Source organism: Bison bison, unplaced genomic scaffold, assembly GCF_000754665.1.
Source record: "Bison bison bison isolate TAMUID 2011002044 unplaced genomic scaffold, Bison_UMD1.0 scf7180017864191, whole genome shotgun sequence".
NCBI classification, from domain to species: Eukaryota; Metazoa; Chordata; class Mammalia; order Artiodactyla; family Bovidae; genus Bison; species Bison bison.
In genome coordinates this window covers 120,503-132,887 of record NW_011494763.1, presented here as the reverse complement: position 1 = coordinate 132,887, position 12,385 = coordinate 120,503, and the positions used below count along the sequence as shown (strand labels likewise).

Genomic DNA, 12,385 nt, shown 5'->3' with positions numbered 1-12,385 from the left:
GGTGTGGTTCAGCCCTTAGTGAATGAATGCCCGGGAGGATCAGTGGAGCAGCTGGACACACCTGGCAGAACCTGCCGGCCTTGTTGGGCAGCACCTGGGTCTTTTCCAGTCCTGGGAGGCAAAGCCGAGCTCCTCCAGCCTGCCCCAGCCCGGCCCCTCGCTCCTGCCGCTGCACAGGCACCCAGATTTGGAGAGACCCGTCTACTGTTAGTGCCCTGGCTCCCCTTCCTCCCCCGAAAGATCAGTTCCGCCCCACCCCCCCCACTCGCCCCCCCAGAGCATCTTCCCACGCTGCGACTGCCTTCATCCAACCACCCTCCCAGCACTTAGAGCAATCCCATGGCTGTCAGCCGCCCTGTGTTAGGGCTTTTGTCCGTACACCCCAGCCTGCCTTCACTCCCTTCAGAGCTCAGCACGTTGTGGGGAGGACTGCCCCATTGCTAACAGAAGGCCAGCTGATGGGAGGTGGGGGTGAGTTTCCCTTCCAGCATTCTAGCGTGTGGATCCCCAACCTCTGCTTGAACACTTAGGTGACAGGGAATCTCCTGAGGCCCTGGTTCTATTGTAGGATAATTCTAATTGTTAGAAATTCTTCCTTATAATGAATGAAGTCCGCTTCCCTGTAATTTCTACTGTTGGGCCTTGTTCTCTGGAACTAAACACAACCACTTAACCCTCCTTTTCCAACTAGAGAATAAAGATCTGGTTTTAGAGCTGGTGGCTGTAAGTGTTCCTTTGTCCTGGGGAGCTGTGGAAATGGAGGGAGGGGCGGCTGTTCCACAGCACCAGGGGCTGGGATGGGTGAAGCCTGGATTCAAGCTTCTCTACTACCCCTAGCTGTAACCCCCGCCCCGATCTAGGGTCAGGCACCCTCAGCAAGTGGACTCTAGGAGTCCAGCCTTGTGTGGGGTCAGGTCAGCCCCACTCAGTGTCAGTCATCTGGGAGAGAAGGTCTGACTTGCTGCTGTCCTGATGTGCCTCCCTGGCTGGCCTGAAGGAATGCTCATGTCTGTTACAAGGTATGCTTCGCTGCACTGGTTGTTTCATATGCATTTGAGTGCCTGTTTTTGACAGGCTCTTCTGACTGTCTCACTAGTTTCTACATAGATTTCCAGCACCTAGCACAGAGTCGGGTGCAACCACCATTTGTTTGTATGACTGGCACCTTGGAAAGAAGTTTACCTAAATTATCTAACAACTTAGAGTTCAATAGGTACTCGCTTTTTTTTTTTTCTTTGCAGATGAAAACATTTGCTCAAGGTCATATAACCATTCATCACCAGAAGCAATTCAAACCCGGGTCTGTTCAACCCGAAAACCATGCTGTTGTCCACCACTGCGTGTTTATTAGACAAATGCAGTGCTGCTGCTTTTGGTGTAGACAAGTATTAAATATCTATAGTGTGCTTGATGCAGTGGAAACTGGGAGTTTACAAAAATAAGACCCAATCTTACCCCTAAGAGGCCTAAGTCTGGGAGGACCTATTCCTATACACAGATTGTGAATTTGAATAGAGAGAGATGGATGTGGGGTGGGGTGGGTTCTAAATGTGTAGGATGGAAGCAGACAGCTTCAAAGTTTTTTAGAGGTTTATGGGGTTATGGGCCCACTTCAAAACCTGTGTCATGGAGGGCAAATGATCTCTCAAATGACCTAGGAACATGACTCAAGAAAGCCCCACCTAAATATATCTTTTTAAGGGAGCTCAGGTGGTACCAGTGGTAAAGAATCTGCCTGCTAATACAGAAGGTGCAAGAGATGCACATTCCATCCCTGAGTCAGGAAGATCCCCTGGAGAAGGAAATGGCAACCCACTCCAGTATTTCTTCCCTGGAGAATTCCATGGACAGAGGAGCCTGGTGGGCTACAGTACCTGGGGTTTCTAAGAGCTGGACTCGACGGAGTGCTCTCGTGACTGAACAGGCACATGACTGAGAATGCACAAGCCATGCCAGGGCAGCGCAGTTTCAAGGGAAGGGAGCTTTTTTTTCAAGTGATCAGGAGAGTAGCTAGATGTCTGAGGATGATGGCAGGAAACAGGTCCTCAGGCATCAAGGGTTGGGATGGGGTGACTGGGGAAAAGGATGAAGGTGAGGGAATGTGATCAGGGTTCCTGACTTCCTGAAAAGTCATTACTTGTAAAGGAAATGCCTGGTGGTGGGTCCCCTAGAAACATGCCTGCTCACTGCTTTGGAGCAAAGGGTGAGGAGAGGACCGAAGTTCAGGGAAAGCCACAGAAGTGACCTTAAGGGGGCAAGGACAAAGTGAACTTGCCCATGGCTCCTTCCCGAGTCCCTCAGGGGGCCTGGTGGGAGCTGAGTCCTTGCTCAGCAGGGCATGTGAGGGATGGCCCCATTGGAGGGGTCAACATGCTGCTAAGAGGACCTCCCCTTCTAAAGAGTCCAGGGTTTTTTTTCCCCCTCCTTCTACAATTACAAAGTATTAAATTATCAAATTTAACAATGAAGAGATATTTAGGTTTTTTAAGGTGAAAGTTATCCTTTACTTTCCCCCACTCCAGCCCCCCTACCCCCACCCCCCCTTGTGGCTTTTCTCTCTGCATCCAGTAAAGAGTGCGGGGGTGGCCTTCCTGACATTTTCCCTGTGCCTTCACAAACACGCATGTGCAGCCTCCCTCTTGTTTTCCATCAAGGGAAATAGGATCCCAGATGTGCTTCGTTGTTTTCCACCCTTGAAGCAGGCTTGGTCATGAAATGTCCATCTGGAGGAAGTATTTCACTCTGTTGAAAGAGGGAGCAGGCCAGAGAGTGGAGATGACTTTCCCACTCACAGCCAGTGGCAGAGCGGAACTATAACACAGGAATTCCGTAAGTCTTGGTTGAACTTTCTCCTAGGTACTCTAGAAAATAAGATGACGGAGACTCTTTAAAGGGTTGATAACCTAGTGATGGATAGGGAGGCCTGGTGTGCTGCAGTCCATGGGGTCGCAAAGAGTTGGACATGACTGAGAGACTGAACTGAACTGAACCTAGGGATGTCTGGCCACTGGGTAGGGTTTTACCCTTTACAAATGCTTCTGTAGACCATAGAACCAATTAGGGTCCTGCAAAAACCCAGGGTCTCTCAGGATCTTCAGGGGATTATTTCCAGGACTCCCCTGGATAGCAAAATCTTTGGATGTTGGAGTCCCTTCTTTAAATGGTATTGCATTTTCATATAACCTTACTCACTCATGTCCTGTTGTATACCTTAAATTACCTCTAGATAATTATAATACTTAATGTAAATGCTATATACAGTTGCCTGCACCCGGGAAAATTCAAATTTTGCTTTTTTTGGAACTTTCTTTTATTTTCGCCTGCATATTTTCATTGGGCTATTGGTTGAATTCATGGACGTGGAATCGGCAGATGTGGACAGCTGACTGTAACTAGGAAATTATTAACTTTTACAGATGAATAAGTCAAAGTCCAGGGACAGAAAGTATCTTTTGTTAAAAAGAAAACAGAACAAAACTGCACACGAAGACTGTGGCAAAACATAGAATCTTGGGCTCCCGGTTCCTCTTGTGATATGAGGCTAAACAACAGCTGAGCTCGCGGGCAAACGCTTAGTAGACAGTTGCTGACTGATTAGAGTAAAGATCCAACGGCTTAACAGTAAGGTTTGTAGGAAGTCTCAGAGTGAGGCCCTGGCTTTTCTCTGTATCAACCTCATGTCCCAAAGGCGGTTTCTAAGCAGTTCCGGACAGAGTGTGCCCGTGGGAGTTGCCCTAGCTGGCCGGCCCATTTTGAGCTGGCAATGAGGAATTTTATTGACTTTATAAAGGAGCATTTCCTTCCGATCAGGGTGGGTAGATGAGAAAATCCTCTCTTCTGAAGGACTAAGACCCTGCTTGGCCATCTGAACGCTGCCTCTAAATCAGCAGTCGCACTCCACTCAGGAAAGTTAATTCATTGTTTCCTCAACTGCAGGGCGAGGGGTTGGATTTAATGATGTCTAAGTCTCTCCTGGAAACCCCGGGGTCGTTTATCACGCACTTACGACGTGCCTAGGGCCACGCGGGTGCGGAGGGCGATATCTCTCTGGTCACACGAGACGCGAACATCTCTCTAACACCTGGTGTGCTGTCGTGCAAAGTGCCACCACCATGATACATGCACACTCGAGTGTGAGCATTGGAGCGGGCTCTGTGTATCTTTTTTTTTTTCCTCCAGATTCTGGCTCCTACGGCGGTGCGGGCGCGCAGCTGGCGTCGGACCGAGAGTGGCCCAGCGACTGGAACGGTTTCAGAGCGCGCGTCTGCGGGGCAAGGACCGGGAGGGGAGAGTTCGGCGGATGGGAGGAGCGGGTGCTGCGGTACCGTCAGGTCACCAGTTACCAGACATTGCCTTCATCCCTCCTCCCCCATTGGGCGATCAGAGCCCGGCGCTCGCCCGGCGGCCAGAGCTTTAAAGTCCGGCTGGGCCGGAGCTGGTTTCACTGGAGGCGGGGTCAGCCGGCTCGCCCCAGCCATTGGCTCTGGAGAACAAAGGGGCCGCCCCGCAGGCTGCTCCGATAGGGCTAAACTGGTCATCTGAGACGCTCAGCCAATCAGATGGCGGGGCGGCCCCGGGGATGGCCGGGCCCGCCAGCCAATCAGGGGTACGGGCCCGCCCCGCCCGCCCCGGGACTGGCGGGGCCCGGGGAGCGCAGTGCCCAAGTCGCCCCGGGGTGGCAGTTCCCGTTAACCTTAGCCACAAAGTCAAAGGTATTTATTCCCGTCCCCTCCCTCCGAGTCCCTCTGAATCTGGGCGGGGAGGGGCGTGCGGAGGGACGGGCCGTGTCGAGGGCCAGCTCCCGGCTCCTCCCGCGCCGTTTACACCCAGCCTCGGGCTGGGGGCGGCCTCCGGGGTCCCTCGAGACCCCCGCCCCTCGCGCTCTCAGTCCCGAACTTTCCCCACCCTCGCACAGCTCCCCGGGAAAAACGGGCTCGGGTCGTGCGTGGAGAGGGGCTGCAGGCCGGGGCAGAGCTGGAACGGGGGGCGTGAGAGCTGGAGAGGCGGGGAGGTGAGCTTGGGGTTGGGGGGACTGCCCCTCGGCCTCCCCTGCCCGCCTCTGGGCGCGCTCTGCCAGAGACGGTCCCGATGTTTGGGAGTGATGCCAGCCTCCCCCAGAGACCGAGTTCCTGCAGGGGTGGGAACCCCAGTGCTCGCCGCAGAGTGACACATAGTAGGTGCTTAATAAATGATTAAATGACTGGGCCCGAGCTTGGGGGCGAGAACAATGAGAGGGAAGCACCACGGAAATCGAAGGGGCGTGTGTGTGTGTGTGTGTGTGTGTGTATGTGTGTGTGTGTGTAGGGGTCTCCCCGAAACCTCCATTCCAGGAAGACCGGCACAGGAAGCCAAGATCTTAGTGGGGATGGGGGTCGGCGCTGGGGGTTTCTTCCCTCCTGAAGGTGGAGATGCGGTCCCGCTCCAGCCCTTTGGGAGGATGGAGCCTGGTGCGTGCTTGGTCCTCCCGACCTGGGATGGGGTGTGGCCAAAGCCCCGAGGCAAGGCCCGTGATGGCCAGACTCCACTATGAGGTGTCCATTTTGGGTCCCAGGGTTCATCTGTAAAATGAAGAGGTTAGAGGGTATTAGTCTCCTTTCAGCTCTAAGGTTCCCTGGTTCTGTGCTTCTAATCTGTTTTGGACTTACGTTTCTTTTATTTAAATATTCCTTTGTTAACATTTATATTAATGGTTTACAGCATGCTGGATCTTGTGCCGGGTGTTGGGGAGAGAAAGGCTCCCTGTGTTTAGATGTTTACAGTCATGCTTTTGAGACAAATTATATTATTGTACCATGTGGATGGTACTGGGTTGGGTGGGTGCACAGGTTAAATGGAGAAGGTCCTTGCTCTGAGCCTGGTGAATCCACACGGGCTTCCTGGTGAAAGTGATCCCTGGTTTGGTCTGGGCAGAGAAGAGTTGGGCAAGGGTATTCCAAGACTGATGACAGGTGTTCCAGACACAGCAAGGTCAGGGAGCTGCATTTGGGGACAGTGGGGTAGGTTGATGGTGCAGTGAGAGGTGCTCAGAGGCCAGATTTTAAATGGTCTTGGCAAAAAATTTGTAGAAGTACCTGAAAGTACTGGGGACCCGCTGAAGTTTTTAAGCAAAGGAGTATCATGTTTAAACTGTAATTTGAGGAAAATTGCTCTGAGTCTGGATGGTGGATGGATTGGAGAGCAAGGTGAGCTGTAATATGGGTGCTGCTTCCAGGTGAGCTGAAGCTTGTAGCCATGGCAGGTGTTGGAGGTATTAAAACAGCACTAGTACGATTTAGTGGCTTGTGAACTGTGAGGGCTGCACTCTGCAGTAGTGAAAGGTGCTGAGAGTTTTGAGAGGCCTGGAGAGTCCCCCCTGGAGGGGCAAGGGATGCCCAGGGCAAAGTGTAGAGCTGGTCCGTGCACCCCTTGGTGGAAGCTTACCCCCTTGGTGAGGGGTAAGCTGTGGAATCTCAGGTTTCCTAGGATGGGGGTGGCCTGCAGGAAAGTAGCAGACAGGCTATGCAGAAGGAGACCTGAGCTCTAACTCATCCAAAAAGGGGAAACACTCCTTATCCTTGTCATGCTCCTGTGAATACAGCGCGGGATTGGAAAAGCGTTTATGAATTAAAATGTGATAACACTTCCAAGTACTGTCAGCAGCCGGTTTCATTCCTTGTCTTTGGTCAGGTAACTGGGGTCCCGAAATCCTGGCAGGCTCTTGAGTCTTGGACTGGGGCAGAAGAATATGTGTGCTGCTCTGTCTTCTGAAAGGAAGTGGGCGAGCAAAACTGGCAGTGTGGATGCCATGGGCGGGGGCAGGCCTGGGGCGGGCAGGCGGGGGGGGGGGCGGGCCCGGCAAAGGTCGGGCAGGGCTGGTAGGGCTGGTGGGGCAGGAGTCCCAGAAGGCGGGCCCTTGCGGACTGGTGTGGGGTTGAACCCGGGACCTCTGGGAGGTAGGTGGGCGTGACGGGATAGGTTCCCAGGGGATGTTGAGACTGAAGTCCCTAAATGGGGCTGTTCCTATCAGGGCAGCCATGAGGCACCATTCTGAGGTCCAGCTGAGGAGCAGGGAGCGGGTGATGGCCATGCAGCGACCTAAAAAGAACTTTTGCACCTCGTGAACCTTTCCCAGAGTCCTTTCGCAATGTTTGCCTGCACTGCTTGGTGGAACAATTCTCCGCAGAGGACCAAGAGTGATTTCTGTTTGCAGATGGAGACAGAGGCCCAGGGAAGGAGACTGGCTGGTCCAGGGCCACCTGGCTAACCAGAAGCAAGCCGGGTCCCCAGGTCTCAGGCCTCCCGGTCCTAGGCTCCTCCTTCCTACTGCCTGGTCTCTCTATGGGGTGCCGGCCTGCCCCGTCCCCTTGCTGCCTGCCTCGTCCCCTCTCCTGGGACTGAGGACCATGGTGTTTGGGAGTCCAAGGCCTGAAGATGCTGGCGTAGGAGGAGGGGATGGGGCGGCACTTAGGAGCCGTAACAGTAGGTGGTGCAGGGGGACACCTGATCCAGTGGTGAATAGACCCCAGGAATGAGGGTGGAACAGGGAGGGCGATGAGACAGGGAGATGGGGTGGGGGCCCTGGAGGGGCTTGGGAGGTGCTGTGGGACTTGTAGAAAGATGCTGGGCATGCCTGATGCTGGCATGTGGGATGGAGGCAGGCCTGCAGGTGGGGGCGGAGGTGATGCTCACGTGGCCTGGCCTAGTCTGCCTGCCTGTCTGTCCTCAGCACAGGGCCCTAGAAAGTGGGAACAGCAGTTGTCCTGCCTTTTTGATATCATTTAAAAGCCACTTGTTGGGGATTGGTTTGCGTGTCCTCCTTGGTCATAAACTCTGGAGGAGAGGGAGGTGTGAGGTCTGGTGGGTCCTGGGATGGGGGTTCAGAAAGGGTGCTGATTATCCAGGGGCCAGCCAGAGCCCATGCCCAGGGACCAGGCCTCCTGTGCAAGTGGCCTGCCTGGGATCGGCTTTGGAAGAGGGCCTGGGGGCTGTCTCCTGGGAGACAGAGGCTGGACAAGCCCCTTTCCCCCCAGTAAAGTCGGGGTGTGAGGTCCTGGGGCTTGCCTGAGCTGAGCCGGTGGAGTGTCCAGGGCTCTTTAGTCCAGCCCCCTGCCTGGATCTCAGGCCCTGCCCCACTCAGGCCGGAAGAGACCATCCTCCCGGCTCAGCCTCCATCTCCTGGGAGAGATGGTACCTGGAGCTGCTTTGTGGAGCTGTCTATGCCCTGCTCCCCTGGGAGGCCAGCTCCCGTTGCTGAGCAGAGCATGGGGTTCCCGTGTGGGCTCCGGGGGCCTCTGGAGACTCTGAAGCCGCTTAAAGAGGGCCAGTTTAGAGTGAGCCGGTAGGGAGGGTGTCTGGGGAGAGGGCTCAGAACCTTTGGGCGTGGGTTGTTCTCAGGCCCTGGTGATGGTAGAGAAAAGACAGTTTACAGGCTTTTAGGAAGTTGAGTGTTTCCCCACCTGATGTTGGCAGCAGACCCCCAGAGCAGGCGTTTTCTGTCACCTTCACCACTGGGAACCCAGGCCGAGAGGAGCAATCATTTGCCCAGGGCAGTGGAGCTAGAACTCAGGGCCCCTGTTTCTGGGTCCCTGAGTGCCTGGGCCTGAGTAGGGGCAACGCTGGGAGCAGACTGCAAGGGGCAGACTCGGAGGCTCAGCTTCCCATGGGAGTGGGGGGCGGCCTGCTGTCGCCTCCTGGCTGGACCCCTCCAGCCTGGCCTTGAGTTTCGGGCTGCCCTGGCCTGCTGGGCCCAGCCTCATCTTCTTTCTAGAGCTTTCTGCGCCCTTCCAGCTTCTCCCCGTGCTGACTGACGCCGCCCCTGCCCTCAGCTCACCCCACAGGCGACCCAGCAGGTGACTGTTCCCTATTGCTTCCCAGCTCCCTGTGGCCTCGGTGCCCCCCGAGTTCTGTTCCTTGGAGCAGTGGACCTGGAGGGCTGGTCGTAGCTCCCGAGGACACTTGTGTCAGCAGGGAGTCACAGTGCTGGAAGGGTAGTGACTTGTGCTCATGCGGTCCACGGTGGCACACTTGTCTCTCAGTGGATCTGTAGTTTGTGGATTTCTTCATATTTCAGTTTCTCTGTACTTTGCATGTGCAGTTTTGCAAGCGTTCTTGTATGTGTGAGTATCTCTGCATTTCTGTATCTTTAAACTTGTGTGTAGTCAGCCGTGTTGGATGTGAGATAGGATTATGTCCGGATGAGTTTGTGTGCACTGAGTGTTCAGATCAGTTTCTTCTCATGTGCCTATGATTGTATTTTATCAATATCCTTTTAATTGAAGTATAGTTGACTCACAATGATGTAACTTCTGCTGGACAGCAAAGTGATTCAGTTATACATATATATACATAATAAAGAAGGTATATATACATGCATATATATACATTCTTTTTTTACTATTTCCCACTGTGGTTTATCACAGGTTATTGAATATAGTTTCCTGTGCTCTATAGGAAGACCCTGTTGTTTATCCATTCTCTATATAATAGTTTGCCTCTGCTAATCCCAAACTCCCAATCCATCCCTCCCCCGATGCCCTCCCCCTTGGCAACCACCTGTGACTGTAAACCTTAAATGAAATATCCATTGATGTGCACTGAACTCCGTTTTCCAGGCAGAGGACATCGTTAGCTCATCCTGAGGTGTCTGTCATTTGTGATGAAGCCCTGGGGCCAGGGGACCCCCCCTCGTCAGTCCTCCCATTCCATGCACTCATTCAGTATAAACTGAGCACCTTCTCCATCTCGGGCCCAGGCAGGCAGGACCCGCCCACCCCCACTCCCTGGAGCTTTATATCTCGAGCAGAACTTCATGAACTTGGAAATCTTCTCTTCCATTGGATGTTATGCTAGCTCTAGCCACATGTGGGCATTGAGCACTTGAAACGTGGCCAGCATGATTGAGAAACTGAGTTTTTAACTTAATTTATAGACACTTAAATAACCACATGTGAGTACAGAGGCCAGACTCCTGAACGAGGTCCTGGTAGCTTAAGGTTTGATGCATCCCTCACCTTCTCTTAGAGACGGCGTGGTCCAGGAGAAGGCACGGTCCAGGAGAAGGCACAATGGCTGGGGTGGGCCAACCCACCTGGCCTATCCCAGCTTGTTAGGTTCTGGCTGCAGCCTTCCTAGCTGTGTAACCTTGAGCAAATTGCTCAACGTCTTGGAGCTGGAGCCGTGTATCCTTAGGATGAAGTGGGCGATGCTTGCTGAGTGCTTGGTACACTGTCTGTCTCCCGGTCCCTAATGAGTCTTGGCTGGCCAGCCCCTCTTTCTCCCAGAGCCAGCTCAGTACCGAGGTGTCCAGGGAACACCCCCTCCCCAGTGAATGAGGTAAGGACAGACAGGGTCTGTGTGTCCCCAGAGGACTCTGAGAGCACATTGTCAGGGTGGAGGCTGGCTGGAGCCCACGAGCCTTTGCCCATCCTCTGCCAAACACTGGCCTGCGCTCCTTGCTGGGGGTCTTGACTGCTGGTATGAGGGCAGGGGGGCAGTCAGCTTGATGGGGAGAGTACCTTGAGAAGACTGCCCCCTGTCCACAGTTTCCCATGGGGAGGGGTCTGGGCAAAGCCAGCAGTGGCTGAGGATGAAGACCTAGGTGTGGCCCTGGAGGGGAGCCGGCCTGGGAGCTGGGCTTTGGCTGAAGTTTGGGTGGTACCACCCTGGAAGCCTCAGTTCCCGGTGGAGGGCACGTGGCCAGTCCCGCTCCACTGGTGACAAAGGCCACACGAGTTGCCACCTGCTTCTTCCCCACCTGGGGCCTGAGTCTGTGAAGAGAGCTGTCCTGGGCTGGTGGGGAAGATCCAGGGCCCTGAGATCAGGCGGATGTGGCGGGGTGGCCTGGACATGTCCCCGCACTGCCCCTTCCAGCCCATGGGCTTTGTCCAACAATGGCCACTGAGCGCCTCCCCCTCCTCAAATTCCCGCTGAGCCCAAAGCTCCTCTGTTACCTCCCCTGTCCCCCCAGACTGCAGGCCCTGCTGTGGACCACAGTCCCTCATCATGTGGCCTGGCGGTTGTCATGGCAGCTGCCCGAGAGGCCTTCCCATCCCGGGGCTCTCGTCCCACGGGGGCCTGACCCAGAGCCAGGGCCGGGAAGGGGGAGGCGACAGGGCCCTGAACCGAGACCTGGCCCTGGTGGGTGTCCTACCCCCAACGGGACCTGCCAGGCCGGGAGGGGAGAGGTCATCAGAGGCCAGAGTCGGGGTGCTGGTGGATGGGGACCAGTCCCCTCATGGCCGGGGTGTTCTGCTCACTGGGGCCCTGGGCATGTCTCCCTCCAGCCAGCGGAGCGATGTGTCTCGTGGGTGAGAAGGGGCAGCCAGTGCCATGTGGCAGGGTGAGGTGTGCCGTGGCCTTGCCATCCTGGAAAGATACCACTGCACACTGGGCCCTTCCAAGGTCTGGCCATCTCAAGGGTTGGCCTGCAGGGCTCCTGTCGGCCTGGGTTCCAGACACATCCCCGCGGAGTACACAGGTGGAGGTGGGCCCCCGAGACACAGCCCCTGTCTCCGCTCTTGTTCCCTGTGCCTCTCCTCCTGTGCCCTGCCCTGTCCTTTCTCCCTTCTTCCCCTCGGCCCATGAGGGTCCCTTCCTTCCATTTCCACTTCTGGTCTTTGTTGGACCATGAGCCGCTTGGTGACTCCCTGTGAACTGGTCACCAAGAATCGAAGCCCTTCTGCCATCTGAGACTATTTTGAGTTCCTGGATATCTCCTAAGACACAATGGATCAACCAGGATAGATTTGATTTGGCTGGAGAGGCCTCAGTTGTGTTGTGTAGGGGTTTCATGAATGAAGTCAAGACCCACCCACTGTCCTTGTCCTGAATTGTGGCCTGAGCCTCCACCCTCCATCTGAGATCCCCTGCGTTGAGGTGACCTCCCTGTTCACCAGCAGTCTGAGTCTGCTTGGGCAGATGTTGAATCTCCAGTTGGTGAGGAGCTGCCCCACAGTTCCAGGGCCCTGGATCTTTCCCACCAGCCCAGGACAGCTCTCTTCACAGACTCAGGCCCCAGGTGGGGAAGAAGCAGGTGGCAACCTGGAGGGAAGAGGTGGTGCTAAGGCAGGCGCACCAGCATCCATCAGGGGCCCCGAGGCCCTGTTTCTTCTGCACCTCAGGCAGGTTTCAGCATCTCTGAGAACCCACAGCAGGAGTATATAACAGATTCACGTGGGAGAAATAGAATTAAAAACAAAATCTCCTTCCTACCCTGGAAAGCTCTGCACCAAGATAGAAGAGAAAGAAACAGTTTTATTACTGGATAAGCATTAAGCCAGCAACATGCACGTCACAGGAGACACACTAAAAGACTGCAAAGACAGAGAGAAATGTCATGCTACCTTATAGCCCAGCAGATGCGACCCCACTACGCACGTGTTCTCGTCGGAAAGCATAACCGGTTCTG

At 54.7% G+C, this 12,385-nt stretch overlaps 1 protein-coding gene across 2 annotated transcripts in view; it reads left to right on the top strand.

Moving 5' to 3' along the window:
• Positions 1–4,577: 4,577 nt before the first annotated feature.
• The window catches only part of LOC104991403 (collagen alpha-1(III) chain-like), a 20,382-nt gene continuing 12,574 nt past the window's right edge, over positions 4,578–12,385 (top strand). The window contains exon 1 of one of the 2 annotated variants that reach the window (XM_010843852.1): positions 4,578–4,712. In XM_010843852.1, coding sequence (XP_010842154.1) covers positions 4,580–4,712 — 133 coding nt within the window. In that variant the 5' untranslated portion in view covers positions 4,578–4,579. The remainder of the gene's footprint in view (positions 4,713–12,385) is intronic. The other variant, XM_010843853.1, reaches the window with a different exon arrangement.